At 48.6% G+C, this 26942-nt stretch overlaps 8 protein-coding genes across 8 annotated transcripts; 5 read left to right on the forward strand and 3 right to left on the reverse strand.

Moving 5' to 3' along the window:
* Positions 1–576: 576 nt before the first annotated feature.
* Positions 577–1451, reverse strand: BDW43DRAFT_313105 (uncharacterized protein; the record flags this gene model as incomplete). The annotated part of the gene is made up of 3 exons (XM_032047512.1): positions 577–871; positions 941–1128; positions 1215–1451. The coding sequence occupies 3 exons, from the start codon at positions 1449–1451 to the stop codon at positions 577–579; spliced, it is 720 nt and encodes a 239-aa protein (XP_031898130.1).
* A 2037-nt stretch (positions 1452–3488) lies between these two features.
* On the forward strand, positions 3489–5040 carry BDW43DRAFT_282728 (putative NmrA-like family protein). Its single transcript, XM_032042663.1, has 4 exons — positions 3489–3967; positions 4058–4152; positions 4214–4918; positions 4975–5040. Exons 1-3 carry the CDS (start codon positions 3659–3661, stop codon positions 4728–4730), a joined length of 921 nt encoding a protein of 306 aa, XP_031898131.1. The 5' UTR covers positions 3489–3658; the 3' UTR covers positions 4731–4918; positions 4975–5040.
* Positions 5041–7209: 2169 nt separating this feature from the next.
* On the forward strand, positions 7210–8707 carry BDW43DRAFT_313107 (amidohydrolase; the record flags this gene model as incomplete). Its single annotated transcript, XM_032047513.1, has 3 exons — positions 7210–7581; positions 7636–7880; positions 7936–8707. The coding sequence occupies 3 exons, from the start codon at positions 7210–7212 to the stop codon at positions 8705–8707; spliced, it is 1389 nt and encodes a 462-aa protein (XP_031898132.1).
* Positions 8708–8758: 51 nt separating this feature from the next.
* On the reverse strand, positions 8759–10412 carry BDW43DRAFT_141090 (aldehyde dehydrogenase family protein). The gene is made up of 3 exons (XM_032038317.1): positions 10320–10412; positions 9487–10266; positions 8759–9437 (listed from the first exon to the last, which is right to left on the reverse strand). Exons 1-3 carry the CDS (start codon positions 10335–10337, stop codon positions 8811–8813), a joined length of 1425 nt encoding a protein of 474 aa, XP_031898133.1. The 5' UTR covers positions 10338–10412; the 3' UTR covers positions 8759–8810.
* A 5883-nt stretch (positions 10413–16295) lies between these two features.
* Positions 16296–18202, forward strand: BDW43DRAFT_282744 (uncharacterized protein). Its single transcript, XM_032042664.1, has 2 exons — positions 16296–16403; positions 16465–18202. The coding sequence occupies exon 2, from the start codon at positions 16614–16616 to the stop codon at positions 18135–18137; it is 1524 nt and encodes a 507-aa protein (XP_031898134.1). The 5' UTR covers positions 16296–16403; positions 16465–16613; the 3' UTR covers positions 18138–18202.
* A 672-nt stretch (positions 18203–18874) lies between these two features.
* BDW43DRAFT_313110 (putative MFS alpha-glucoside transporter) lies at positions 18875–20515 on the forward strand (the record flags this gene model as incomplete). The annotated part of the gene is made up of 2 exons (XM_032047514.1): positions 18875–19048; positions 19100–20515. 2 exons carry the CDS (start codon positions 18875–18877, stop codon positions 20513–20515), a joined length of 1590 nt encoding a protein of 529 aa, XP_031898135.1.
* A 480-nt stretch (positions 20516–20995) lies between these two features.
* BDW43DRAFT_301764 (uncharacterized protein) lies at positions 20996–24963 on the forward strand (the record flags this gene model as incomplete). The annotated part of the gene is made up of 12 exons (XM_032045103.1): positions 20996–21248; positions 21310–21799; positions 21853–22158; positions 22212–22356; positions 23284–23437; positions 23492–23569; positions 23628–24062; positions 24116–24265; positions 24316–24624; positions 24677–24771; positions 24819–24896; positions 24949–24963. The coding sequence occupies 12 exons, from the start codon at positions 20996–20998 to the stop codon at positions 24961–24963; spliced, it is 2508 nt and encodes an 835-aa protein (XP_031898136.1).
* A 324-nt stretch (positions 24964–25287) lies between these two features.
* On the reverse strand, positions 25288–26521 carry BDW43DRAFT_313113 (TauD/TfdA family dioxygenase; the record flags this gene model as incomplete). The annotated part of the gene is made up of 3 exons (XM_032047515.1): positions 25288–25723; positions 25776–26355; positions 26428–26521. 3 exons carry the CDS (start codon positions 26519–26521, stop codon positions 25288–25290), a joined length of 1110 nt encoding a protein of 369 aa, XP_031898137.1.
* Between the last annotated feature and the right edge of the window lie 421 nt (positions 26522–26942).

Below are 26942 nucleotides of genomic sequence, written 5' to 3' on the forward strand. Positions count from 1 at the left end.
CATAGATATTCGATGTGGAACATAGCCGAGTAAGCAAGCATGTAATTGAGGACCTAGGAGATAATTATGTCTTGCTAGTTGCGCGACATCAAAGTAGCCATGCTTCCATTTGTCTGGTCCGGGCCTCGGGAGAAGCTGTGCTTGGGGATACTTTTATAGCTTACGAATAAATGGTAAAATTGTCACTTGCCCTTTCTTCATAATCAAAATCGTTTTGTTTGTCCTAATTTAGTTCCCCTCCCTAAGAGGTCGACCGAATCCCCCATTTGGTGAAAGGCTGGCGATCTTCTGAGAGCATGTCTGGGACATACTTCCACCCAATTCCATCGAGAGGTTCCCATTGAGGCCAACGTTTGGTATTGTCTTTCTACAGACGTCACAATATATATCGGAAACAGTAGTATAGAAAAATTGATCGTCTACCGGTGTGCTCACATTTCTCCACTGCAGGTAACATATTTATTAGGTATCCATACGATGACGGAAAGGACATGGCCTAACTCTTCCTTTTTACACTTGACTTTCGTTATATTTGTTTTCATTCTAGAGTAGGGGTTCAAAATATTGCGCAGTATCCTATGAGCCGGACGCTCCTGCGAATCTTTCCTCACTAGTAACCTCTAAAAACGAAAATAAAGAAGACAAACACCCACAGTCCATTAACAGCCCAGGAATCACAACCAATCTCTCGATTAAAGCCGCCTCCGACTCCCAGGCAGAAGCCACCTCACTCAGAGGAGCGATGAACATCTCAAACGGCGCCTCCAACACGGATATCATGTGCAGGACCTCAGGCATCTGGGTCTTCCAATCCTGCACCGCAAAGCACCCCGCGTTGGATCCCAAAAAGCTAATGGGGGTCTCCGTTGGACTATGTTCATGAGTAGCACATCACACAAAGGGGGCTCCTCGACCCATGAGATTCCCCACATGACCATACTGTAGTTTCTCTCCATAAACACCCTGGGCAGTCTGGGTGATCCCCGACGCAGCAGCGCCGTTGCTAACACAATCCAGTATGATATGAACAGGTCCCACACCCGGGGGAAGGGCATAAGGCTCCCGTAGGATGACATGGTCATCAAGCTCTTCCACGGTGGCGAGAGTTTCCTTATTTGCGCGAGGTACCTATGATACGAGCAGCGCTCAGCAAGCGAGCGACGATTGCCGCTGTCCTACCGCCCGAACTCGTAACCCCGATGATACGCAAGCACCGTGCGGCCCCAGTAGTCACCGATGATACGACGTTGCAGGGCCATCCAGCTGCGTGCGACGGGGTTGTCGGGTGCAGCCACCGCAACTGAGTCTACTCTGGGCTCGAGCTTGAAAATCTGCCGTTTGTATGCGCTCGGCAAACAGCCGCGTAGTGAGCTCGGTGATGTAGTACAGGTCGCCTGTGGTCTCGTCGGCTCCAATTCTGTCCACTTTAGGGCCGTATGAAAGCGCTGCATTGGAGAGCAGTAGAATGCTCGCCGGCAGCTCGACGTCTCACGACTTGTGTCACGCTTACAGCTAGTACCTTGAGCTGAAGCTTGTTAGTCGATGGGAACGGAGGTTCAGGGACAGAAATGCACTGCGGTGGCTAGCCTTATGAGCTGATGCGAGCGGCTTTCATTGCGTGCGATGGGTCAACATTGAATGAGGCAATGTCGAATGGCGGGTTTCGGGGAACAGCATGGATGGATTTGAAGGCGAATGTTGCTTTGACGGAATCCTTGATACGATCTCTCAGCTACAAGCGACCTTGATTTGAGCGTTGATCTTCAATTTGGACAGCATTCGTAACTGTCACTCACAGCTGTGACGCCGTAGAGTCGTTTTATTGGAGGATTGATTTGTCACTGGAAAGTTGACCGGGTATGCAAAATTTGAAGGGAATTAAAGAAACGAGAGGATGTGGTTGACGTTTTTTATCTCTTTGCACGGCACATCAATGGGCTTTATAAGAAGTGCCATTGTCCGAATTTCAAGTGACATCCCCCCCTGGAAGCAAGACATTTTCTAGTAGAGGACCAAAGGGGTCCAGGGAATTACCACATTGTCAAATTTCTTCACCGGCGTCCCCTATCTTCCCAGGAGCCTCCGGCTTCTGGAACACACATATGTTCAAACCATAGGTATCGTCGAACCTAGGATGACATAACTCTAGCCTTTTGTATTGAACATCGGGAATATGATGGGACAACTGTTGATGGCCGCTGAGCTAATTCCGGCCCCCTGTATATATAAGTCAGCAAACGCCCAGGATATGAGAACAAGATAGTCTTGGGCATATAGCATGTAAGCCAATTGGAATTCTCTATTGGACTCTGAAATCTTTCACATTTTAACGTTCATGGTTTCTGGATAAGGAATAGCCCGGAGCTGTCAGGAAGTTGTATCCTAATAGTTCTAGAAGATAGGGAGATTGATTCTTTCGCCAGTCAGGAAAACATTTTCTTACGCTCATTGAAGAGCATGGCTAACCCTTAGGAGCTGATCAGCTTCGGAAGCTCTGTAGACACCCGACCCACATGGGGTTGAGGGCTAGACATATTTGTAGGTAAGTCAAGGGCCGTGTCTCAAGTATCTTCCCTCTGTAGTATGACTTGAGTCCCTTAGGCCAAGGCGTTACACAGGCGCATCTCATACGCCAGATTACCTTAAGTACATGTGTTCTAGTCGTCGCTGATTTTACAAGACAAACTCTAGCTACTTTCTCTTCTCGCCTTCTTCGAAGATTCTAAATTTCTTCCAAGCGAGCTAACCAACCCCCCTCCCCCTTTTTTTTTTTTTTTTTTTTTCCTCTCGCGTAGTTAAACACGGAGGATATTTGCTTATTGTGCTTTGGGTTGCGTTCGCCAAATGTTGTCTCGTTTGAAACTATCCCTTTTGCTGACATTGCTTAGGGTTCGCGAAGGCCTAACGCTCGATACACTCATGTCCAGGCTTTCCCAAGCACAAGATAGATCAATCGCAGATGTCCTGTACTTTCTGCAGGCGCATCGGATCATCGAATAGCGACGGAAAATCATAACGTCATGAATCATTCAAGGAATATCTCGTAGCTTTCAAAGGTTACCATCTTTGACCGCGCATCGTCAATGTCTATCCCCATGACCGGAAGGCAGTCTCTTCGGTCACGTATCTTCCTGTTGGCAATCAGGTAAGACATGTACCTAGTTCAGCTGAGTTCAGTTTGCCTACGCTGCAAGACTTCAAGGGAACCCGCCCCACAGTAACAGACAGGAGGATAGGACCGGTATTCGCGTTCAGGCCGCAGACAACCCTCAGCGGACGTCATAGCAGGCCATTAGTAATGGGTCGAGATTTGGCCCCAGAACGTCAAGCAAATCAACCAATCACATCCCCACACTAGACCAACCAATGCTCTTGGCTGAGGGACGGGTGTATCGTATGCGAGGAATGAGATATTACGGCTAAGTTAATTAAGTGCTTGTACATAATAGAATCGAAAAGAGTCGAAGTGGATTGATTACGAATCGCGTGATTAGCAATCACATCGATTTACCGAGTATAAATATATACGTAGTTCTACTGACGATAAGTTCTATCCCTTTTTATTGTTTAAACAGTCTATGACAATTGCGCCGGCCCGCACAGAAATACTACCAATACGAGAACCCCCCAGAATCCCGAATATCGCCCCCAGACAAGAATGACTCTCAAATACCTCGTCGTAGGTGCCGCGGGTGGCCTGGGACGCTATGTTCTTGACCACTTTGTCGCCAACAAGCCTACGCATGAGTTCGCCGCTGCGTCGACCAAAGAGTCGAATAGAAAGCAGTTCGAGGATCGCGGTATTGCTTTCCGAAGGGTGGATTATGAAGATGCCGCTTCGCTAGATGCCGCTTTCCACGATGTCGAGAATGTGCTCTTTGTGAGTACCAACACGTTCGATAATGAGAAGCGGCGGAAGCAGCACCAGAACTTTGTCGATGCGGCCAAGAGGAATGCGGTTAAGCATGTATGCGCTCCCCCCTCTTCCCCCCCCCCTCCCCCCCGCCTCCCTTCCTATTTCTGAATTAAATCTTCCCCGGATTGACGTATTTGTTAGGTGTGGTATACTTCACTAGCTTTCGGGGGATTTGAGTCCAATTCAAAGGCTACCGTGCAGACAGCGCATTTGGAGACGGAGGAAATGCTTAGAACGTAAGTGGACAAAAATGTTTAAGTAGCCCCACACGCGACAACAACTAACGAGATACGCTAGATCTGGAGTCACCTATACCTCTATCCGAGAGGGCGCATACACAGATGCATTTCCCGTGTTTTTGAATTGGTATCCTGATTCAACCACCGTGCCGTTCCCCACTGACGGCCCCATCGCATTCACTCTGCGCTCGGAGCTGGGTGAGGCAACGGCACGTTTGATGATTGCAGGTGGCCATGAGAACGAGATTGTCCTACTGACCGCCGAGGGTACAGTCCGACCATCGGAGATTGTGGACATTATCAATCAGACCACGGGTCGGCAGGTGAAGTTTGAGCGGGTGTCTGGCGAGGAATATGTTCGGACATATGCAGAAAATGACGAGGGGGGAAAGCCTAAGGCGTTCTTTGAACAGACCTTGACCTGGTACGAGGGAATCGAGAAGGGCGAATTGGCGACGACACATCCGTTGATGAAGGAGCTTCTGGGTAGAGAACCCACAAAGCCGCGGGACGCCATCAAGGCGTTGTTGACGGAAAACCCCAACTATACATGGCACCAAAACTATGTGAATTGAGCATCTGTATAGATCTATGACTAAACTAATATAACATGGCGCATTTGTTCCTTGTACTGTAGAGTGAACGGACGCGCGAGAATTGTCTCTTAACTTGACTTAGACCAGCTTTCTTCTCCCCCCACCTACACCCGGGTTGAAGACCCACGGAATGTCATCGAGCATACGCTTGGGAATAGGACAGTGAGGTAAGCCGAGCAACCTTGCCTCTCAATAAACGGCATACTTACTGTTCCTGGTTCAGAAAATGGTTGAATGGAGTAGTGATCCAGGATGAACTCCGTTACCTTACGGTTCGTGTGGGAACTAGTATGGGTTCCCTCTCTAGAGAAAACTGATAACTGTTTTTCAGTTCACAGCTCTACGCTTCAACCAGGGGCTGTACAAGGGAGCTAAGGAAGCGCCGGATCTGTGTATCCGCCCCTATAACCAACCACTCCCTATCCTCGCAATAGAAGGTGGTTAGCAGGAAAGTCTCGCAGAACGGGTGAACGACAAGAACCTGTTGTTGGTCGGGGGCAACGGAGCTATTCGGTGTGCCTTCATCATTAACTGGAAAAAGGATAACGACAACCGGCATGTCAAGCGGGTTCGTCAAAGTTTAACCGTTGAATAATAACGGAATGTCGGTGCAGCAAGGTCTAAACTATGTGGGTGCTATTCCGGTACTGATACCAAGCCCTATGGCGTTAGGACTAATTCAAGCAAATATAGGTGATTTTTCCGAAGCTAGTGACTTATCAAAACCAGGCGATCACAGTGACTAGTGGCCAGTTGTTTGGTGGAAGGCTTTCCCCAATCGCAACCCCCGCGACACCTTGGAGTACTTTCTAGGCCTCCTGCGAGAAGCAGCGATCGACTTATTGGCTCTCATGGAACTTGTGCCATCGTAATTAAGGGTCTGGTGGTATGACTAGGTATTTTCTGATCCGAGTAGAGAATATAAGTATTTCTGCGGCATTAAGTACCACAGTGACATATGTTATTTCATAGAACACGGGAGTAAATATCAAACATGCTACTATAGAAAACAATCCAGCATATCCTACCTTGATGTAAGCCATCTACCACATATTCGGGTTATTCCGCCTTGCTGTTTCACGAGAGGCTGCTCTTCGGAAGGTTTCGGGGACAGTCGTCCTTTTCTGGATCCCTGGCAGCTGTCGTTTCCCTCCAATGCGGTTGGGATTCCATTCGTTGGCCTCTCGGGATAGTTCTGCCATTGTTCGTTTCTGTGTGAATCCCACATAGCCTCAAATGCCACGAATGACTAGGCAAGGAAAGCTATTCATGCTCCCAGCTCCTTCCATCTCGAAACAGAGCACGTTGTGTTCTCGGCTTAGAATGTCCTGTGTTTTGGCTGACTTCATGACTTGGTTGCTCTATGTGATTAGACCATAATGAATCTTCGGATGGTGGGAAGGACGGGGGCCGTTCTGATGGCCTCATACGTCGCATCGCATTGAGCGCAAGAATCCACACTACCGGGATGACCGTTGTGAGAGGCAAAAAGCCGATGATTAACTTCAGGATGGCTCTACGACGCCCTACACCCCTTGTTGTAATTGAGGGATTCCTGGAGGGGCATGCATAATAATGCTAGATCAGATTCCAGTTCACGTATTGCACATATCAAATACCAAGGCCGCGGACAGAGGCAACCATTCAACTGGGACTCCCCTTCCTCAAAGCTTTTCACCCTGTCGTATTGGAGACCACCCAAGTGCCTGCCATTAGGCGTGCTAACTACCGCATCGCTCAAGAGGATGTTATTCTTTGATGAGGGCACTCCACCGCCAATCCTCACGAAAAGACAAAACCTAGGAGGGTGCTGTAAGCGCCATGTGGGAAGCAAGCAGCAACTAGATCATGTTTTCCCAAGCGACTTAACTCATAATGATTAGGTTCTGCGTTAGAGGCAGGCACCGCTGCTGCATACACCTGATCAAACAGCGCGTACTAAGCAGGAACGAGTACATTGATACTCAACGTGTAGCTCGGGCTTGCAAGAAACTCGCTTCAAGGGATATACCGTGGGGTCTCTAGGCGTCGGAGCCGAGACGATGGATCGCAGTTTGGACCGTGAGAGGAGCTGAAGAGGAGAGATGCTGCGTCGTAACCAGGAAGTGGTGCAGCCTACAACGCTGCGAGTGGCTGTGTGTGGCAGCCTTGCGATCTGAAAAACATCTGCAGATATCCAAGCCTTGAGTCAACCATCATGATGGATTTTCCTCTTACGTCAGAATGTTGGGCCTGGAATTCATCCTTTAACATGTACAGGTCTGACAATTTAGTTATTTTTCTGAGTCTAGGACGACATAAGAACCTAATCTCCGAACTAATCTTATCATTCATGGGCAACTTCCGAATCCCCGCCCATCGGAGGTCTCCGAAGCAGGTGGAGGAGCCCTACAAAATGGACTTTCTATATAAATCTATACACGCAACCACGCCATTACTCTCACATAGACAGATCACAATGCTCTACACCCACGCAACAATTATCACGGTCGATGCAACCCGTCGTATCATCAATGACGGTGCCATCCGCGTACAAAATGACCTGATCGCAGATATCGGCAAGGCTGCCGTTCTGCGTGCCAAATACTCCGATGACGAGGAGTATGATCTTACTGGGCGGATAGTCATTCCGGGCCTCATTTCTACCCACATGCACACAGCTCAGACGTTGCTTCGGGGGACTGCCGATGACCTCGAGCTGGTGTCATGGCTGTGCGAGCGGATCTGGGTGCTACAGGGACATTTCACGACGGAAGACGGATATGCCGCCGCGCGATTGAGTATCGGAGAGATGTTGAAGTCGGGGACAACCTGCTTCTTGGAGAGTATGGTGTGTGTATCTTGACCCCACGCGCATGGTTTGGCAAATACCTGACTGATGTAGTTTGCGGACCGTTACGGATTTGATGGTCTTGCTCGGGCAGTCGAGGAAAGCGGTATCCGTGGCTGTTTGGGCAAGATTGTCATGGATATTGCACGGTATGCTAAGGACGATGCTTGGGCCATGCATCCTGGGTTAGTTGAAGATAGAGAGACATCGTTGTTGGGCACTGTAAGCATGTGGGAGAAGTGGAATGGTAAGGCGAATGATCGGATTCGCGTGTGGTTTGGTGCTCGCACGCCCGGAGGGTACATGACCTTTCTACAACTAGTGCCATTGGAGCAACCGCTGATGAGACGATAGGGTATCAAATGATCTATACCGTGAGATGACAGACTTATCTCGGGAAAAAGGCATCCCGGTTACCATGCATTGTGCCGAGGTCCGCGCCGACTGTGACTTCTTCACATCGATTGGTCATACCCCCATGTCCTACTGCGACTCGGTGGGCCTGCTCTCGCCATCGACCGTGCTGGTACACATGGTTCACCTAGATGATGATGACATCACTCGGCTCGCAGCTTCAGGAACGCATGTTGCCCATTGTCCAACCTCCAACGCCAAGCTTGCATCAGGGGTTTGCCGTGTGCCAGACTTGCAGCGGGCTGGGGTGAATATTGGTCTAGGCACCGACGGCGCTCCCTGTAACAACACATGTGACCTCCTGCAGGAGATGAAGCTAGCGGGTATTATCCACAAGAGCATATCGTACGATCCCACCGCGGTGCCTGCCGAATGTGTCCTAGAGATGGCAACAATCAATGGTGCCCGGGCTTTGGGGTTAGATGGTCGGATTGGTAGTCTAGAGATTGGCAAGAAAGCAGATTTTGTGGCTATCGATACTCGTCGCATTCACTTACAACCCTGGTTCAGCCCCGTCAGCGCGGTCGTCTACACCGCTACTGGTCGAGACGTCGATATTGTAGTCGTGGATGGGAAAATGTTAGTGTGCGGTGGGGAACTGATAACCATGGACGAACAGGAGATAGTGCGCGACGCCCAGAGAAGAAGCCAGGAGGTAGTAGCCAGAGCCGGACTTGCGGAACGAGTAGCGGCCCGATGGCCTGTGGAATGAGTACCTTGATATAGTGCTACACCTGAAAGGGGGTGTGTGATGTACTCATTCATAATATCTTTCTCAGTATTTCCGAATCTACCTTCCAAACACCAATATCACTTTACGGGTTCTTCTTGACATACAGGGTCTGGGCATTGCACCATCCAGCCAGACCAGTAACGCCCCATTCATGGCCAATTCCACTAGTCTTGTGTCCACCAAATGCCGCGTTAGGCTGCAAGTCAAAGTGCGAGTTTACCCACACATTACCAGCCTCGAGCCGATCCGCAATTCGTTGGGCACGATCAAGGTCCTTGCTCCAAACCGATGCTCCGAGTCCAGACTCGGAGTCATTAGCGCGTGCAAGTACATCCTCTTCATCGGACCACTTGAGAATGGGGAGGATGGGCGCGAACGGTTCCTCCTTGACAACACGCGAGTTCTCTGGCGGGTTATCGACGATGGTCGGGGGGACAAAAAAACCGTTGGAGTCGGGGATCGTGCCTCCCAAGGCAGAGTTCAAGCCTTCGGAAGCGATGCTGCTGATCAGGTCTCGGGCCTTTCCGAATTGCATGCTGTTCTGAACAGGGCCGAAGAAGACATCCAATTCAGTCCCGTCGCCTACCTTGAGGTTTTTCACGTATTCCACGAGCTTGTCGCGGAGCTCGTCATAGATCTTCTCATGGACGTAGAGACGCTTAACCATCACGCAGATCTGACTTGAGCAGAGGAAGCAAAGGATTGCGAGCTATTCCAGTTAGCCTGGTTGGTAAACCACGCGGGTAAATATGTCTAACCTTGGGAACAACTGCGTCGATGTCGACGTCCTCGCAAATGATGGCAGGGTCATTGCCACCAAGCTCCAAAGTCACTCGCTTCAGCGTCTTAGCACAGCTAGCCATAACTCGACGGCCAGTCAAACTAGATCCAGTGAAGCTGATTTTGTCGATACCAGGATGTTCAGTCATCATCGGACCAAGGTCATCACCGCCGCTCAACGCTTGCACCACACCTGGGGGAAAGCAGTGAGCAGCAAGCTCGACCAACTTCAGGTCACAGTAAGGTGTAAAAGGCGACGGCTTAACAATTACCGTGTTTCCAGTATGCACGGCAGGGACAATCTTTCCGACCGCCAACAAGATGGGGAAATTCCACGGCACAATAGCACCTGTAACACCAATGGGGGTGTACCGCTGGATGACTTTGCGCTCTTCGCTCTCCTCGATAACGGTCTCGGGGAGGGTGAGGGAGGAAAGTCCTCGCGCCCATTTGACAGCGTTCTCGATTTCCCCGGCCGCTTGGGTAAATGGCTTGCCTTGCTCCTGGGTTAGAAGCTTCGCGAGGGAGTCTTTGTTAGATTCGATAGCGTCGGCAAAGGCAGTTGTCGCCTCCCGGCGCTCCTCAATTGATGTGCGCGACCATGTCTTGAATGCCTTGCGAGCGGCGATTACAGCCTTGTCGAGATCCTCGGCCGTGGAAAGAGGCACCTCCGGGTTAGGCTGGCGATTGGCGGGATTGATGCCATGACGCGTTTGGGCGGTCGTGGTCAGTTCGTTATTGATGACATTGTAGAACGTCTATTATTAAATCAGACCCATTAATCACATAGTATGTCCGGAGATATTCTCACCGTGATATCCAAAGACATGGTGAATGAATCTGTCGCTCGGACACGTATGATATCTTGACCACAGAGGCGTTGAGGGGTAACTCTTCTCTCTGACCGAGGCAACAGGAGACGGTTCCCGTTTTATACGTCGTCACCTCTCTCTTAATCAAACGAGCATTGTGATTGATTGACTGAGAGCGTCTAAGAGAGCCAAGCTGACCGGTGCGAACTTGGCGTATCAATGGATGTGGGGCATTGTCGCTCATTTGATGGCATGCCACGTAAACTTAGGGGCCAAAAGTCTGACTACACCCGCCATTTCAGCAAAAAATGCAACGCTTAAAAACTCGATTTTCTCAACCATTTCAAATGATATCAATCTACAAATTGATTCTACGGATTCCCCATATCAATACTTTGTATACCAGCCACGTTCTAGGTATACAGCTCGAAGTCTGCGTGGCATAGAGCGAATAAGCCGATCTATGACCTCCTGGGGTATAGCCCACCAAGCAGCTCGAATACTCTCTCTAAATCGCCTCCAGTCAATTTTTATTCTGCCGCCTAGAAAGAGCTCCGGATATAGATGTAAAAGCTTCTCCTTAAGCAGGTTCCAGATATGCTCTATAGGGTTTAAATCGGGCGAGTGTGCGGGCCATTCCAACACCCAAATCCCATGCTTTTCAAACCACTCCTGAGCCTCGTAGGAAACATGAATTTTTGCATTATCTTGTTGAAATATAGTGCCAGGCTCGTAGATTGGTAGCAGACCATTTTCTAAGCAGGCGAGGTAGGATTTGGTAGAATATCCGCCTCGAGGTGACAATTCGTCCCGCTCCATAATGACCAATTCAGATCGGCCACCAATCTAGATAGCACCCCATTCCATCTGCGAAATATCTTTTCCATGGTGCGTTAGGTTTCATCCTAATGTCCTAGGCTATAACCCTAATGCAGGGCCTCTCAACCCAGCGGTTTTCTCCGAGATATTCCTTGCATATATGGCACCATACCTCGATAGATGTACTCTTACATGACATAACAGGGATTATAAACCCACTCTACTATGCACTAGCGTCCTATCTCAAAGGGGATTGTTATTTGGACGAGACGCTATATCAAACTAGGAAGGTAAATCTAGTCATATGATCATAAAACCGCACTAGTAAATCACTTTCAAATGCATATATACAATATCCCTGCTTCCTAAAGCCCTCTAAAAAGTACTTAAAATGGATGATTTTCTAGATTGATTATGAGATTATTATCTCTGACCAATCAGAGCCTGAGAATCAAAATGAAAATAATGAGAATATTATCCCAGAGCCGCCTACATCTCAGTTATTTAGCTCAGCAGATGTGGCTTTCAACTTACTACAGGCCTTTGGTCTAATCAATGGCTTTGCAATCGTTCGACGTTGCTCTACTAAGGATAAACAAACTGGAATCTTTTGATATGTTGATATAGCCTGCAATAGAGGCCATACAGCAGAGAATCAGTCCTAGAGAATCTGTGTTAGCCGGTCTTGACAAATTGACTGCCCTTTTACTGCACGGCTTAAATATAATCTTATATTTGAAGTATAGTATCTGACTATTCAAGAAGGTAGTCATAACTATAACCCAGTAGATATATCAGTACTTCAGCTCACCGGTGGAGTGAGCTTCGCAAGCGGTATAGCCAGATTGTTAGAATGCTTAATGAAGGCTTTCCAATATGCTGTATTATATCTGTTCTACATCAGGAAAGCCATGCACAGTTAGTTAGAGCCCGAGATCTCTACAATATATGATATAGAGTTGGTATTAAACGCCTCAATGGCTGTATACCAATTCAAGCCTTAATCAGCTCTATACCACGTGAAGGCAATTAGTAAATAAAATATCAAATACATGAGAATTGTTATATATCTGCAGCTTTCTCAGTCATTAATTATCAATTAAGAATCTGTATAGAACCCCTATATTTTGATGATGAACTGTATGTACAAAATAAATTGATATAATATGCCGCTTTTCAGTATCATTGGTTTAATGCCACAGGGAGACATATTCTATATTACTTTCAGCTTTATATCAGACAAGCGAGAAGGCTTATTCCGCTATATAATAGAGCGCCTTGCTGATATACATACCTTTCTACAACTTCAACTGCCAACTGCAGTGGTCACTGATAAAGATAATTCTTTATTAAGCGCTATACAGAATATATAGCCATCTATAGCCTTACTTTTATGCATATGGCGTATTAATACGAATATCCTTAGTCATGCAAAATGGGCTATACGTGATTATTTACTTATATGATCTATACCTATAGAGACAGCGACCAATTAGAAAGAATTTCTTAAGGAGATTAATACTCAATAGAAAACTATGCTAGCTAATTGGTATAGTATTATATCTACACGATCAATATCCTACATTTCAAAAGCTTTTACTTTGTATGGAATCTGAATGGCTTCACAGTCAAACAGAAAGGGCTTTTCTCCGCTGCTATACAAACACCTATCTACATTTTGGTCAGCTGGCTACATCTAATAGTGAGGGATCTCACTGGTGAATTAAACGAGATCTCCAAAGCTCTTTAGGTAATCTACTAAATATAGTCAGATCAATTAAGCATACAATCACTAATCATCATCTCCAGATTAAGCAAGCACTTGTAGATAAGTATATTTAGGCATCTAGTAATCTACAGGCTGAACCACTATTCCACAACATTATTCATCATATTTCAACCTACGCGCTGAATAAGGTGCTTAGTATATAAAACTGCTATTTACTAATAGGCCCAGAAAAGCCACCGATTGAACGTTATACAGGGATTACTACTAAAATATTAGGAATCCCTTGTGTTCATATCATTCTACATTATCGTGTATCTAGGGAGCTGCTGCCTTTCTCAACCTTCTATTCTCAGTGGCTAATATTACGGGCTGATCCGCCTGAGCCGATTGATCTATCTAATCTAGATCCGGATCCACCAATTGAATAGCCTTATCTACTCGAACCGCTGGTTATACGGGCACGTGGGAGGCCTAGAGGTTCTAGAAATCGAGAGATCTCAGGCTCTGAACAGACTGAACAAGCGCTCCAGCAGCAAGGTGCTCAGGTAGGCACTCAGGCAGGCAATAATCCTATTATAGTAGAAGATCCTTCCTAAATATGAAATATCAAAAGCTTCAAACCCATCGAGTAGGCCAATATACAGTATTACCAGTACACGGTATATCGCCTTCCTATTATGGTTTAGCGTCTCGTCCAAGTAACACATCCCATCTCAAATACCTTTGGGATCGTGGTCCGAGAGTGGGGATTTTGCAGAAACGCCCTTAAGCAGGTGCGGGGTCTCTACAGTATCTATAGCAGCAGATGCGAGGTGGGGCTCCTCACGCCCTCTAGCTCCGAAACGGATATGATAGGCGTGGCTTGGGCCGCCTGAACCCGTTCCCGTTCGAACTGCGGCTTGGTTTTGCGCATGTATATGACCGACTCTCTTACTCCGATGCTATTATTCGAACGTGTATGAAATATGCATGAGCTATGGGTTCATTCAGCTTATCTTCATAGCCAATCGCCTCCCTAAATATATTGAATGGCTGATCACAGTGGGCTTTACACAAAAGTCAACAGGTCCTTCTATAACTATAATCGCAGTATTCTATACGCTTGAAACGGCCGATAAAATAGGGGTCCTATCTTTGGTCCTTCCAAATGCCTCCTAAGTACCCTTCTGCGGTAGTGAATAGACGGCCTGGCAGCAATGTGTTCCATTCATCAGAAACACTCCATCCCTCCTTCCATACACCTTGCAGGAGATGCAGCGTTATTAGCTTCGCCAATGCCTCTCGACTTTCTTGTGGAATAGAAGGATGCTCCACAAGAGGGAACTAGGCGGCCTTCAATTCCTCTGCTTCAATATCCTTGGGGGCTGCACTTTCAACTTGAAATAATCCTATATTGGATCAACACCACATTCAGTATCCTGCACAGTGGTGAGAGGGATTTCATAATTTCCGTTGCCGACATATGGCACGACGGCTGCCAAAGTCGATATATGTCGGGGTCATAAAGACCCGGTTCGTTGTCGAGTGAAAGTAACCGAAATAGTTTGTGAAGTAGCTGGGCTGGAAAAGGCAATATTCCAGCTTCTGCAAACAGATCAGTGTATGTCCATCACACGGCTGAAGGGAATTTCTCGGATGCTCAGTCTCACATTTTTCTCTTGGATGACCTCTGCCAAATACTTGCGCACCTTATCTTCGTATCCGTAGAAGGCCATTCCACGACTCCCCGCACTATCATATTGTCAAAAGACAGAATACTAGGAGATTCAACTGGAGTATATGTCGTACCTCCCCCATTCGGATGGGTGCAAACCGCCTCACGCCAGCCTTGATAGCAGCACTGATGAGATTCTTATGAATCCATGCCATGCTATTCGGGTCCTGGATAGACAAAAAAGGAAAACAGTGTGTCAACTCCGCGGAGAGCTTTAGCGAGCATGTCCTCGTCCTCGTAATCGACCTGAACTCATTTCAAACCATTGCTTGCAGGCTCGGTGGATCGCTATGGACTTTCCGCCTGACTTTCTAAGTCTCGATGACGAAGCAGATGACTGACTTTACAAGTACAATAACACCATGTGTCCCTTTGGCAAGAATCTTTTCGATCACCTCGCTGGCGACACCTGTTTGTGTTAGGTTGGTGGTTCAATAATCGGGGCAGCGGTTGGTCATACTTCCTGAACCTCCGGCAGCAGCTACGCGTACTATCTTCGTGTATTGGATGACAACATGTACGATTATAGAAAAGTCTTAGAAAGAAGGAGGATAGCCTTCTAGCTCCTTAATGAGGGGTTTTTGATACTCATAAAAAGCGTACACAGATGCTCGCAAGATTCAAGCCACCTCTTATAATAATAACTCGATGTCTCCTCGGCCAACAGGGAAGCGGATGATACCACTAGATCTATCCTGAATTGACAGTACCTTATATCACTTGCAGGGCGCATCATGTCTATATGAACTGTTTTTGCTTCATCCGCAAAACTTAATCCTTTGTAGCCCTACTGATGCCATTGTCTCGGCCGCTTAATCATCACGATCATTTCGGCCCCGGAAATTTGACTTCCCGACCAATGCATTCTCTTCAATGATTATCTGCACTCGGGGACTTTCATATCCGGTTTAATCACCAGTGAGCTCTGAAATGTAAATATTCACTAGGCATGCCTAACAGGGATGCGATGCCTTCGCGTAGTATGCTAAATCTTATCGGAAAAGCAGGTATAAGTTATAACTGGGCAAGGAACTATAGATCTACCTGTGCCATGCGACTAAATATATATCCTTACTGTGATATTCAAAGTCATGTAGAAGGAATACTTTTTACAGATACGTACAATATCTTGACAAATAGAGGGGTTGAGGTAATTTGTCTCTGCACCCGAGACATCCGGTGGCTGTGCCTATCTTATACAGTGAAATAGTCTATTGCACTACTTCTTCATGCTCTGCCGGCACTTTCTTAACCCAATGAGCATCGTTTTGATTAGCTAAGGGAGTCTATCAGGCTGTGTGTTGTCAGTAGAGGTGGGGCATTGTAGATTGATAGCATGCCACGTAGTCTAAGTTATATAGTCAAATCCTACAGAGTATATAACCCTAATAGAGGGCCTCTTCACCCGGTGTTTTCTACGAGGTATCTCCTGTCTACATAGCACCATAACTCCATAAGCTATCTAACACGTGTTAGCAGTCCACTCACTATGGATTGGTGGCGTCACTTGAATTCCTTTGGGGTTGTTTCCTGGCCCGAGAGTGGAGAGTTTGTAGAAATGATGTGGGGAGTTTTCTTAGCAATACCGGTATCCATAGTGTCGTCAATTTTGTCCGCTTTTCTAAAACAAGTTATTCAGGAATGATGCTTCACCTCACATTACAATGCCTCCCAATTTTACTTAATAGAGCGTCTAGATCGGTTATGGGAGGTTTGCGCTTTCTTGCATTATGTTTCTATTCCTTGCCTTACGTGACACGAGTTAATATAACTGGCTATACTATAGGTCTTTGCGCTCACTTTTATCAGATGACCTTGAAGGTGATGCAATAGGCTTGGGTTCCCAGCTAAAATACGGATTGGCTGACTCGTACAGTTATAGGCCCTGATATTGCCAATTGAGATTAAATTTCCCTTTTATATATGATGCTTAATTGTACAGAAAAGAAGTATAGCAGTCAATCTTTCTCTGAGCTACAAAATTCACTAATCTTAGCAAATGGTAGCAGAGCTTAACAGCTACACGACACCATGAACCGATGTGAACTCCTAACGATTGTTGATTATGCCCTTGCCCACAGCAATGAGTGCGCGAGTGCTAAGACCCCCACTGCCAGCTGCCCTTTATGTCATCGCACGGGCAGTTGGCGTGCACAATCGCGGCTTGCTAGTGCGCGAAACCTACTTTGCTCAGGGTATAGCGGCACCGACGCTAGCGCCTCGGGGGGGCTCGATCTTATCACTGCACTATCGATCCATGACGTTTTGCCCAACATTTCTGCGCAGACTGTGGATGTCTGTGGAGGGGCTATCCGGGTGAGTGGCTTTGCGGACATCGTGCCCTGGTTTGCTGCTTGCGGCCAGCAGTTGCGGACCGTGGCGGACTGGTTGCCCCCTGCCAGCACGACGCCTCGTAACAGCTGTGCATCCATATATAGGGGCCCTCTACTGCCGATGCCACCATCGTTGTACCCTAAACTGTTTGAGCATCTGACTAGGGAGCCGCCTTCCTCTCATCCTGGGATTGGAGCCCTCCAACACAAGCCTGCAGTAGGCGACTTATTGCTGTCGGGTGATTTTGTCTACGGATGCTGCTTCGGCGGGACACTGTGGCTGCCAGGCTTCGCCCGTTCGATATCATCAGATCTATGGACAATAGAGGGCCTGTTGTGCGGTTTCACGGCGTGGCTGCCACTCCGCGGGGGGCACCTCCCCGTGGGCCACCGTGTGTGGTTATACAACGGTGCCGAGTGGTGCCTCCCTGCAACTTTCCGACCGGCTGACATCCGACATTATGATTCAATGCTAGCTCTCCAGTTCCTTGTGCGCATGTGGTGGCCAACCTTATCGCCTCTTCCACTAAGCGATGAAGCCGGGATTTTCGGGTGCCTCGCCTTCGTCAGCGGCCTCGTCCACAGCACGGCTCCTCCCAGAGCACTCAGTGGGGCGGCGCTGGTACAGGCGTGCACCCAGCTCCTCGACCCCCTAGAGGCCGCCGCCACTCCCTCCGCATTCGGTGGATCTTCCCTGTACCTCGATGGTGGCAGGCTCGCTCGGCTCGTGATTCAGGCCTGGGAAGACAACCTCCAGCAAGAGGCTACATCTGCAGGGCTGATGTCGACGACCTCGGTGTTGTATGTGCTGACCTCACGACGCCACAACCGACTGTTACATTGCCACCTTGCTGAGGCCCTGGCCAAGCCTGTTACATTTCCTCAGGTCCAGGGACAGCTAGCAGGAATATTCCGAATCCTCACACAGAAGACCTCCCTGCCGTACGACCAGTGGCAATCGCTCATCGAAGACCAGATTAAGTGTGATTATGAGTGGTTCGTGTCTCTCTCGCCCTCATGCGTTCCTACGCTTGTTGCTACAGTCCGCTCCCTCGGCTTGGCCCTGAACTCACTCATCCGTCATGTTCTTACCCACGCCGGTATTCTCTCAAGACCTGTAGTTGCATCTGACTTGTGGTTCCCTTTGTTATTTCTCGGTCACTTATGCATCATATTATACCTTGTTCACTTAGTACAAGCTATGGGCTTTGTTAGGCGATAAGCTTTGTTCACTATATATAGATAGAATGAGCCGCAGATATTTCAGTTATACACGGTCAATATTATGTCTACCCTTTGTTTCTACCCTTTGTTTCTATAGATGGATCATAGGTCATATGTACGATAGCCGTTTAATTTTACGTAATAGTAGCCTCCCACTTGCTGCTGAGATGTAGATAGAACGAATACTTTCCTTATTCCGTTGTTCGAATCAAGATAAAAGGGGCCGAATAGTGAGTTGCCCGCTGTGCTTGTAGAATATTTTATATAACGCAACCTATGCTTTAATACAGTATCAATATATCAAAAATTGAATTACTGTATCCGCTTAGAATACCGTCTAGAGCCCCCTACCTTTATTGACTCATGAGTTGGAAGTTGTCGCAAGATATATATCTTGGTCCAGGGGTGCACTAACTGTCATTTGCCACTTTCGACTAGGTGAAGTATGGAGACTTTGGTTCATTATATGTAAAAAAGATTTAAGATGTCTATATTATAGTAAAATCTCTAGCCTCTATTGATACGGACATATATACACATTCAACAGAGTGTCTCCCTTGGCAGCACTTGGCGTGAGGACCCGCGGGGACAACCGATTATGTTATGATCTGATAGGTGATTAATCGCGGGCCAATGATTGGACTCCGTTGGAGATGCCAAGCCCAAGGTCGGTATATATTTTCCTGAAGAAGGCAAGTTGAAGCCCTAACCATGTACCCTCGGTGACTCGGGATTATGACCAGCAAGGCGGCAGAGAAGCAGACCACTCTTGTCCAGTCGGTCCCAGTGTCGGCTATTGAGGATGCAGAGCTGTCGTTCCAGTTTTCGAAGGATGAACACAACCAGGGCTTCTGGACGGCAATGCGGCTGCATTGGCCCGCGGTGGGGTGGGGTTTATTCATGAATCTGGTAGGAACTCTCTCACAACATCATTCCAAAGCACTTCGCTCAAGGCTCTAGGCAACAATCCTCAAGGGTATCGATGGGGGCGTTGTCAAAGGTCTGGTTGGTCTGGATGTCTTTAAAGAGACGTATGGTTACAACCACAATGGAAAGTACATGATCGCCGCACAGTGGCTTTCGGCCTTCAACTATGCCAACCTGCTCGGTGCGATAGTGGGCGCACTCTGCTCCGGGTTCACCTATAACCGATTTGGGCCTCGTATCATGATCGCAGTATGCTCATGCTGCTCCATCGCCTTCATCTTCATCCAGTTTTTCAGCCACACGCCGGCCCAACTCTTCGTCGGCCAACTCGTCAACGGCGCCGTCATTGCCTTCTACCCAATCTGCGCCTCGGCATACGTCGGCGAAGTGACTCCGCTCGTGCTGCGCGGGTTTGCCGCAACCATGACTAACCTGGCGTTTTCCATCGGCTCCTTGATCGCCTCAGGCATCCTCAAAGGCACGCAAGGCATGGACAGCGAGCTATCCTACAAGATCCCGATCGCCACGCAGTGGGCCCTACCATGCATCATGATATTCCTCGTCATCTTCTGCCCCGACCCCCCATACTGGCTCTGCCGCAAGGGCAAATATGACGCGGCACGCGCCTCCCTCCGCCGCCTAACCACGCCAGGCATAGACGTATCGCTCAAGCTCGCACACATCCGCGAGACTCTCCGCCTAGAGGATGAGTTCCAGGGCAGCCGACCAAACTACATGGAATGCTTCCGCGGGCCCAACTTCCGGCGCCTGCTCATCTGCGTAATGGCATACAGCATGCAAGCCTTCACCGGAAACGTCTTCTTCATCAACTACGCCGTGCATTTCATGGAGCTGGCTGGCCTCGACTCATCCGATGCCTTCTCCATGAACATTGGACTCACCGCTATCGGGTTCATGGGCACATGTATCTCCTGGCCCCTGCTGTCGTATGTCGGTCGGAGAACCATGTATATATTCGGGTGCTCTTCGCTGGCCATCCTCCTCTTTATCATAGGCACTGTGGACCTCGCCCCGCGTCGTACGGACACGGTGTGGGCGCAATGCGGTCTTATGTTGGTTTGTACGTTCGTGTACGACCTCAGTCTTGGGCCGTTCTGCTACGTGCTTCTGGCTGAGGTGTCCTCTGCTGGGTTGAGGGGGCTTACCATCGCTCTGGCTACGGTGAGTTGTTTTGTCTGGTCGGTGGTGTTCGCGGTCGCGATTCCGTATGCCATGAATGAGGACCAGGCGGATTGGAGGGGGAAGATTGGGTTTCTTTTTGCGGGGACTAGTTCGCTGTGCGCGATTTATTGTTTCTGGTGTTTGCCTGAGACTAAAGGGAGGACCTTTGAGGAGTTGGATATCTTGTTCGAGAGGAAGGTCCCGAGTCGGAAGTTCAAGTATTATAAGGTCGATATGGATATTGATGGGAGGCGGTTGGAGGAATAGGGACTTGACAAACTATGAGTTTAGAGACAAGGTTATGAGCTATGTTCACTTATGTGTGTTCGAAATTTTGTAGAATAAAACGATCATGTCATGATGCTTAGAAATCCAAGTAACGTAATGCGACGAACAGGATCCGAAAAGGGAAACATAGCCGTGCACAATCACTTCAGGGCTTAGTAGACACATGACAATTCCTTTAATCATTGGAGGGCGTAATGGAGATACTTCCTTAATACGGAAGAAGGCCTGCAAGAGCACGGAATAGGCAGTGCAGGGGGAATCAACGAATACGGTCATCATTTGTTTGCCATGATAGCAATTCTCGGGCCGGATGGCGCAATGATTCGCTGCACCGCTATTTGATGATGTGATTCGTAGGCTGCGGGGTATTCGACACTTTATATTCATGCGTTTTGGTCATTCCGGCCAGAGTAACTTCAAGTTATCGTTACTTGGAATCGGATCTACTACACTTGCACAATGGCGGCCGCTGTCCATACTCCCGTTCAACCAGATATTCAGTATCATCCGGACTACGAGAAGTATACGGCGCGGGTTGCACGCCGAAAGGCTACGGAGGAGCTTTCTAAGTCTCTACCTGAGGGGTTCCCGCAGAAGTTAGAGTCGCCCTTGGTGTGGGAAGGAAAAGATGTCGAGAAGCGCGATGATTGGATCTTCAAGTTGAATGATGCGCAGAGGGAGGAGATCGATGCGGCGCTGAACAGCTTCAAGGGTATACCATACCTTTGTATTGCGCTTTGCGCCAGGGGAACACTCATGCTAACTTGCCACAGCCCTCAAGCTGAGCCTGGGAAACATTAATGCTGAGACATTTCCCTTGCCCAACCTTGGCCCAACTCTACGGTCGCTCTCGAATGAGATCCATAACGGTCGGGGTTTCTTCGTTCTCCGCGGATTAGACATCGACCGCTATTCTCGCGAGGATAACATCATCATCTATGCCGGTGTATCTTCGCACATCGGGAGTATCCGCGGGCGCCAGGAAGACCGACGTTTTAATGCCAACGGCGGTTCCGTAGTTCTGTCGCATATCAAGGACTTGACGCGGACGGCAGACGCAAACACGATCGGGGCTCCGTCTAACACGAACGATAAACAGGTGTTCCACACCGATTCGGGCGATATTATTTCCCTTCTCTGTTTGCATCCTGCCGCTGAAGGTGGTGAGAGCCAAATTTCAAGCAGCTGGCTGGTATATAACATTTTGGCGAAAGAGAGACCAGACTTGGTCCGTACATTGTCAGAGCCATGGCCGGTCGACGGGTGAGCGTTCGTAGGTTCGTTGGTAAGCATCGATCGCTAATGCGAGAAATCAGATTCAATAATCCCGAGAAGCCATACACCACTCGCCCCCTTCTGTATCACCAGAAGGCAACAGAGACCACTCCCGAGCGCGTCCTGATCCAATACGCTCGTCGCTACTTCACCGGATTCCTCGCCCAGCCCCGGTCGACTAACATCCCCCCAATTTCAGAGGCGCAAGCCGAGGCACTCGATGCGCTTCATTTCCTGGCCGAGGAGCACAGTGCCGCCTTGGATTTCCAGAAGGGTGACGTTCAGTATATCAACAACCTGAGCATCTTCCACGCGCGGAAGGGATTTCGGGATGAGCCTGGGAAAGAGTAAGTCGTTTCATATTTTCCTAGTCGGTTCTAACGTGCTGACGGATATGAAGGCGCCATCTTCTGAGACTCTGGCTTCGCGACCCGGAACTGGCGTGGGAGACACCGGAGCCACTGCGCGGGCGATGGGAGAACGTATATGGGGATGTCAAGGTGGAGGAGCAGGTTTTCCCCCTGGAGCCCAAGCTGCGCAAAAGCGTTGGGAGATAAATCTAACCAAACGATGACGTGGATTCGGAGATATTTGCGAATTCTCTTTTTTCTTTTGTTCCTCACATTTACGAGTCTAGGGAATTGAAGTGGATTATTCACCATCGGTTCTCCGATTTGGGGAAATTTCTGACTTGTGGGGAATTCTTCCCCAAATTATTTTTTCTCTCTTTTTTTCTTTCTTCATATCCCGACACCACTGCTAGCTAGCCTAGTAGGGCTGTTATAGCAGGAAAAACATATGCAATATGGGATAGGTCCCACGATCATGTAACTGTAACATATCTATCGACTCTAAGAGGTCCACTAGTATATCTCTACCATACGAAACGTAAAGTTGGTCTTGATACTTCCAAATTACTAATTAAACCTAAGTATACGATCGTATACGATCCTCCGGACTATGGACCATTCTCCGAACAAAGCGCGGTCAGAGTCAGAGCTTCTCCAATTTTCCACCACGACGGATCCATTTTTCGGTCGCCTCTAAAATCTAGACCAGGGATTTCCAATTTTATAAATCTTACAGCCCCCGAACTAGAATGTACACATTCTGACCTGGAAAAATAAGGAACTCCTACCCTAGTCGCTATGGGACTGATACACGCCAACCCTAATTCTAGCTCCGGCGAAACAATATGCTCGAAAAGTATAGACACCAAGCCGAAAGACGCTCTTCCGACACAAGAAATCGAGTATGTTTACCTCGAACTAGAAACGCCTTTACCGACGCCGTTGATCACATTGCCGCCCGGGCCAAATCAGTCGCCCGCACCAGAATGTCCTGATCTCAAGCGGTACATTTCCCCGTTTTTATGGCCAGAATGGCGGAAGACGATGATGACGTGGATCTCCTGTGCTGTCACTGCCTTGGCCGGTTACTCGGCTGGTGAAGTTAGTCCGGCCTCTGCGGAGCTGACAAAAGTATGGGGCATTAGCAGTGTGGTGTACAACCTGAGTATCACCATCTTCTGTATAGGGTTTGCATTGGCGCCCATGGTGTTGGCTCCGTTTTCGGAGCTGAATGGCAGACGGCCGATTTTTGTTGTTAGTGGCATCGTTTTTACAGGTACGTTCGTCGCAGGAAACCAACTCGAGATTTATATTAACAGACGTCGTGTAGCATGTATTATTGCATGTGGTGGAACTCATTCTTTTGCCGGGTTTCTCGTAGCAAGGTTCTTTCAGGGTGTCGGCGCTTGTGAGTCACGCATCCCTCAGCCACCTATACGTATCGTATCTACTAACAAATTACTCAGCGACATACTCGACTATGGTTGGTGGTGTCATTAGTGATATCTACCATGCGCAAGATCGTAACACTCCTATGGCTCTATTCTCGGGGGCGGCGCTATTTGGTACAGGTCTCGCTCCACTCTTGTCCAGTGTGATCGTCTATCATACCACATGGCGGTGGATTTACTACTCGCACGCGATTGTTTCGGCCGTCTTTGTCGTCATCATTTTCTTCTTCTTTAAGGAAACGCGCGGTAGCGTCATTCTTAGCCGCAAAGCCCATGCGCTGAACAAATACTACGACGCACTCGAGGATGCGGGCCATGTAGGCGTGGTCATGGCTGATGAAGAGTCAAAGGAGAAGCAGTGCACGAAGCGGATCCGGTGGAAGGTCAAGAGCGATGAGCAGCGAGCATCCCTGGCGCAAATGATCAGCGTTTCTTGCTATCGGCCCTTCCGTATGCCCGACCCTTGCATTTATTACTAGACATCACAGGCTAATACTCTCCAGACATGCTCTTCACCGAACCGGTGGTCTTTTTCTTCTCCTTGTGGGCTGCCTTCAGCTGGGCCGTCTTGTATCTCCAGTTTGGCTCTGTACCACTAGTCTTCAAGACGAACCACGGTTTCAACGTCGAGCAAACCGGTGCCGTGTTTACATGTAGGTCGTCGTTGCCTGGTGGTAACTCAAAACGACGCTAATAACAATAGCAATGTGTGTCGCCGTCGTGATCGCCACTATAATCAGTATCTATCAGGAAAGAGTCGTCCGCCGATTCATCCAGCTTCCCGAGACCCCGGAGAAGCGCCTCTATTTCGCCTGCGTCCAGGCTGTTCTCATGCCCATCGGTCTGTTCTGGTTCGGATGGACGTCGTACTCATCCGTGCCTTGGATCGTTCCGGCGATGGCTGTCGGGTGTGCTACCATGGGCATCCTGTCGATCTATCTGGCTGTTTTCAACTATCTGGCCGATACGTATCACCGGTTTGCTAGCTCGGCAATTGCGGCACAGTCTTGCTGTAAGTGTCTCTGTGATCAAAATGACAGGAATATCTCTAATGCAGTATACAGGCCGGAACCTTCTGGGTGGTGCTTTCCCCCTTGTCACCAGTGCACTATTTACAAACTTGGGGTACCCCGCGGCTTCTAGTTTACTGGGAGGAATTGTGAGATTTTCACTAGCTATGCACATCTGATTTACTAACAGTCCCAGGGAGCCGCATTAACACTTGTACCGTGGGTCTTAGCCTTCTACGGACCCAGGATTAGAGCCAAGAGCAAGCTCGCTAGTGTATATTCTATTCTCCTCAAACACGATTAACCTAGTTGCTAACGTCTAATAGGAACTTGCGCATTAATGACTACCCTAATGTGGACAAAAAGGGTAATGACTCATCGATCTGACCATAAGTCGTGATTCGGATTATGATAGCATCAAGACACAAAAGCATCGCATAGACATAGATCGCCATGATACCAGCATACAGTTAGCATAGTATACCCCCCTAGCACAAATCCCTGGTTACCCCAGTGGACAAAGAATACAATGAACATATAACCTAATACCACACAAACCCGCTCTATCTAATTCTAGGAAAACAAACCATCTAATAATCAACCCCCCCCCAAAAAAACAATCACAACGCCCCATCAACTCTAACCCAAAAGCAAAAGAAAATACATTAACCGCTCATACCTACCGGCGCCTCCCCCGCCGCCAAATTACACTGCCTAAACAGTCTCACCTCATCATCCCCAAACGCCCCCACCACCGAATGAATCACCCCCCGATTATGAAACAACACCAAATCCCCCTCCTCCCAATCATGCGCATACACATACTGCGGACTAATCGCCGGCCGCTGCAGCCGGTACACGATCTCCCGCACCCGGGCCAAGTCATCAATTACACCCCCATCCTTCAGATGAATCTTCCGCACAGCAGATGGATGGATCTGCAACGCCGGTTTCCCCGTAACCGGGTTCTTCCAGACCATCGGCAAGATCATGATCTTCGATTCATCGATAGCCGGGAGATCGGACTCGGGGAGTTCGAGACCCTCAGAGTAGAGGCCTAGACCTGTTGGGAGGGCGCGCGCGGGGCTCATCCAGACATATCTTGGACTGTATTAGTGTATTCGCAGGGTAGATGGTGGGGAAGGGGACATACGGATGCGGCGCATATTCCACCCTACTTCCTAGCACGAAGTCTTTATCTTCCTCCGACAAGAGCTCGAACATCCGTTCCCCGCTTACGAACGCCGTCGTGCCTAGCGGTACGTCCAATGTCTCATCGGACCCATCATCGTATCTGAGCGTCTGTCGACGACCCCTTGGTACCTTCACCGCGAGCAAAGTCGTTACCTTGGACGGATGATATTCGTACAGTGCGGCGTCAATATGCCATCTATAGAAGCGAGTGAAGTCGTGATCTTCTTCCGCGGGGATAGGATCCCGGTGGAAGGTCTTGTGGTGCGGGTGCTTTAGTTGGATATTCGAGAGGCCTTCGTAGGAGTTGATGTGGCCATGTCCGATAACTTGGACTTGAGGTTGGTGGGGCACGGTCTTGAGATCGGGGTGGAGGATGCTGCGCTTTGCGTCAATGGTTTTGCCGTGGCCGTATTGGGTAGAGGACGGGTCGAAGCGTTTGGTGAGGAGGTATTGGGCTTTGGGGGAGACATGGCGCTGGTTTTTGAAGATTAGGACCTGGTGGGTGTAGAGGGTAGAGTGGATTGTTGAGAATGTTTCATCTTGACTTGTTAGTATTTTATTTGGTGACTTGAATGGTATATATAGGTATAGGTGATAGGTGGGGAATGTACCGGTTAGGTTCTCGAGATCGATGTTGTTGACGATAGCGCCGAAGTTGATGGCGGATCCCGGTGGGGGGGTGAGGGGTTTGATAGTAACCGGCATTGCTGATACTAGTAGGCTCCAAACTATCCAATTCGTCAGACAGAGCTAGGATTGGTCTATGCTCGGACGACGACATTTATACTTGGTGACCCTTGTCGGGGACGGACAATGCCGGCCAACGGCATGTGCCGATGCCGCATCTTATCGGCGATAAGCATAATGCTTATCGGATCTTATCTGCGCTTACATCGGGAAATTGCTCAGGGGGGTGATCCATGAACATGTGGAGTGGGCCGGTCACCATGCCCCAAAGAACAATATCTATCATAGATAAGATATTTTCGATCTGGATATCGAAGAAGCGTATTGGTCACCCATTTTAGGTGTATCATATAGGTACGATATATATCTAAGGCATTAGTAAATTACTATTACTCATTTTGGTCCTAGAATATACAGAGGAAACAACTAGCTAGCAGGT

The sequence above is a fragment of the Aspergillus alliaceus genome (assembly GCF_009176365.1).
Source record: "Aspergillus alliaceus strain CBS 536.65 unplaced genomic scaffold BDW43scaffold_35, whole genome shotgun sequence".
NCBI classification, from domain to species: domain Eukaryota; kingdom Fungi; phylum Ascomycota; class Eurotiomycetes; order Eurotiales; family Aspergillaceae; genus Aspergillus; species Aspergillus alliaceus.

Excerpts from the sequence above, each read along its gene's own strand:
- BDW43DRAFT_282728 (XM_032042663.1), top strand. The coding sequence starts at position 3,659 with ATGACTCTCAAATACCTCGTCGTAGGTGCCGCGGGTGGCCTGGGACGC. Across the intron at positions 3,968-4,057 it reads AGAGGAATGCGGTTAAGCAT|GTGTGGTATACTTCACTAGC; the intron begins GTATGCGCTCCC and ends CGTATTTGTTAG. Across the intron at positions 4,153-4,213 it reads ACGGAGGAAATGCTTAGAAC|ATCTGGAGTCACCTATACCT; the intron begins GTAAGTGGACAA and ends GAGATACGCTAG.
- BDW43DRAFT_282744 (XM_032042664.1), top strand. The coding sequence starts at position 16,614 with ATGAACCGATGTGAACTCCTAACGATTGTTGATTATGCCCTTGCCCAC.
- BDW43DRAFT_141090 (XM_032038317.1), bottom strand. Across the intron at positions 9,438-9,486 it reads TCGACGCAGTTGTTCCCAAG|CTCGCAATCCTTTGCTTCCT; the intron begins GTTAGACATATT and ends TAACTGGAATAG.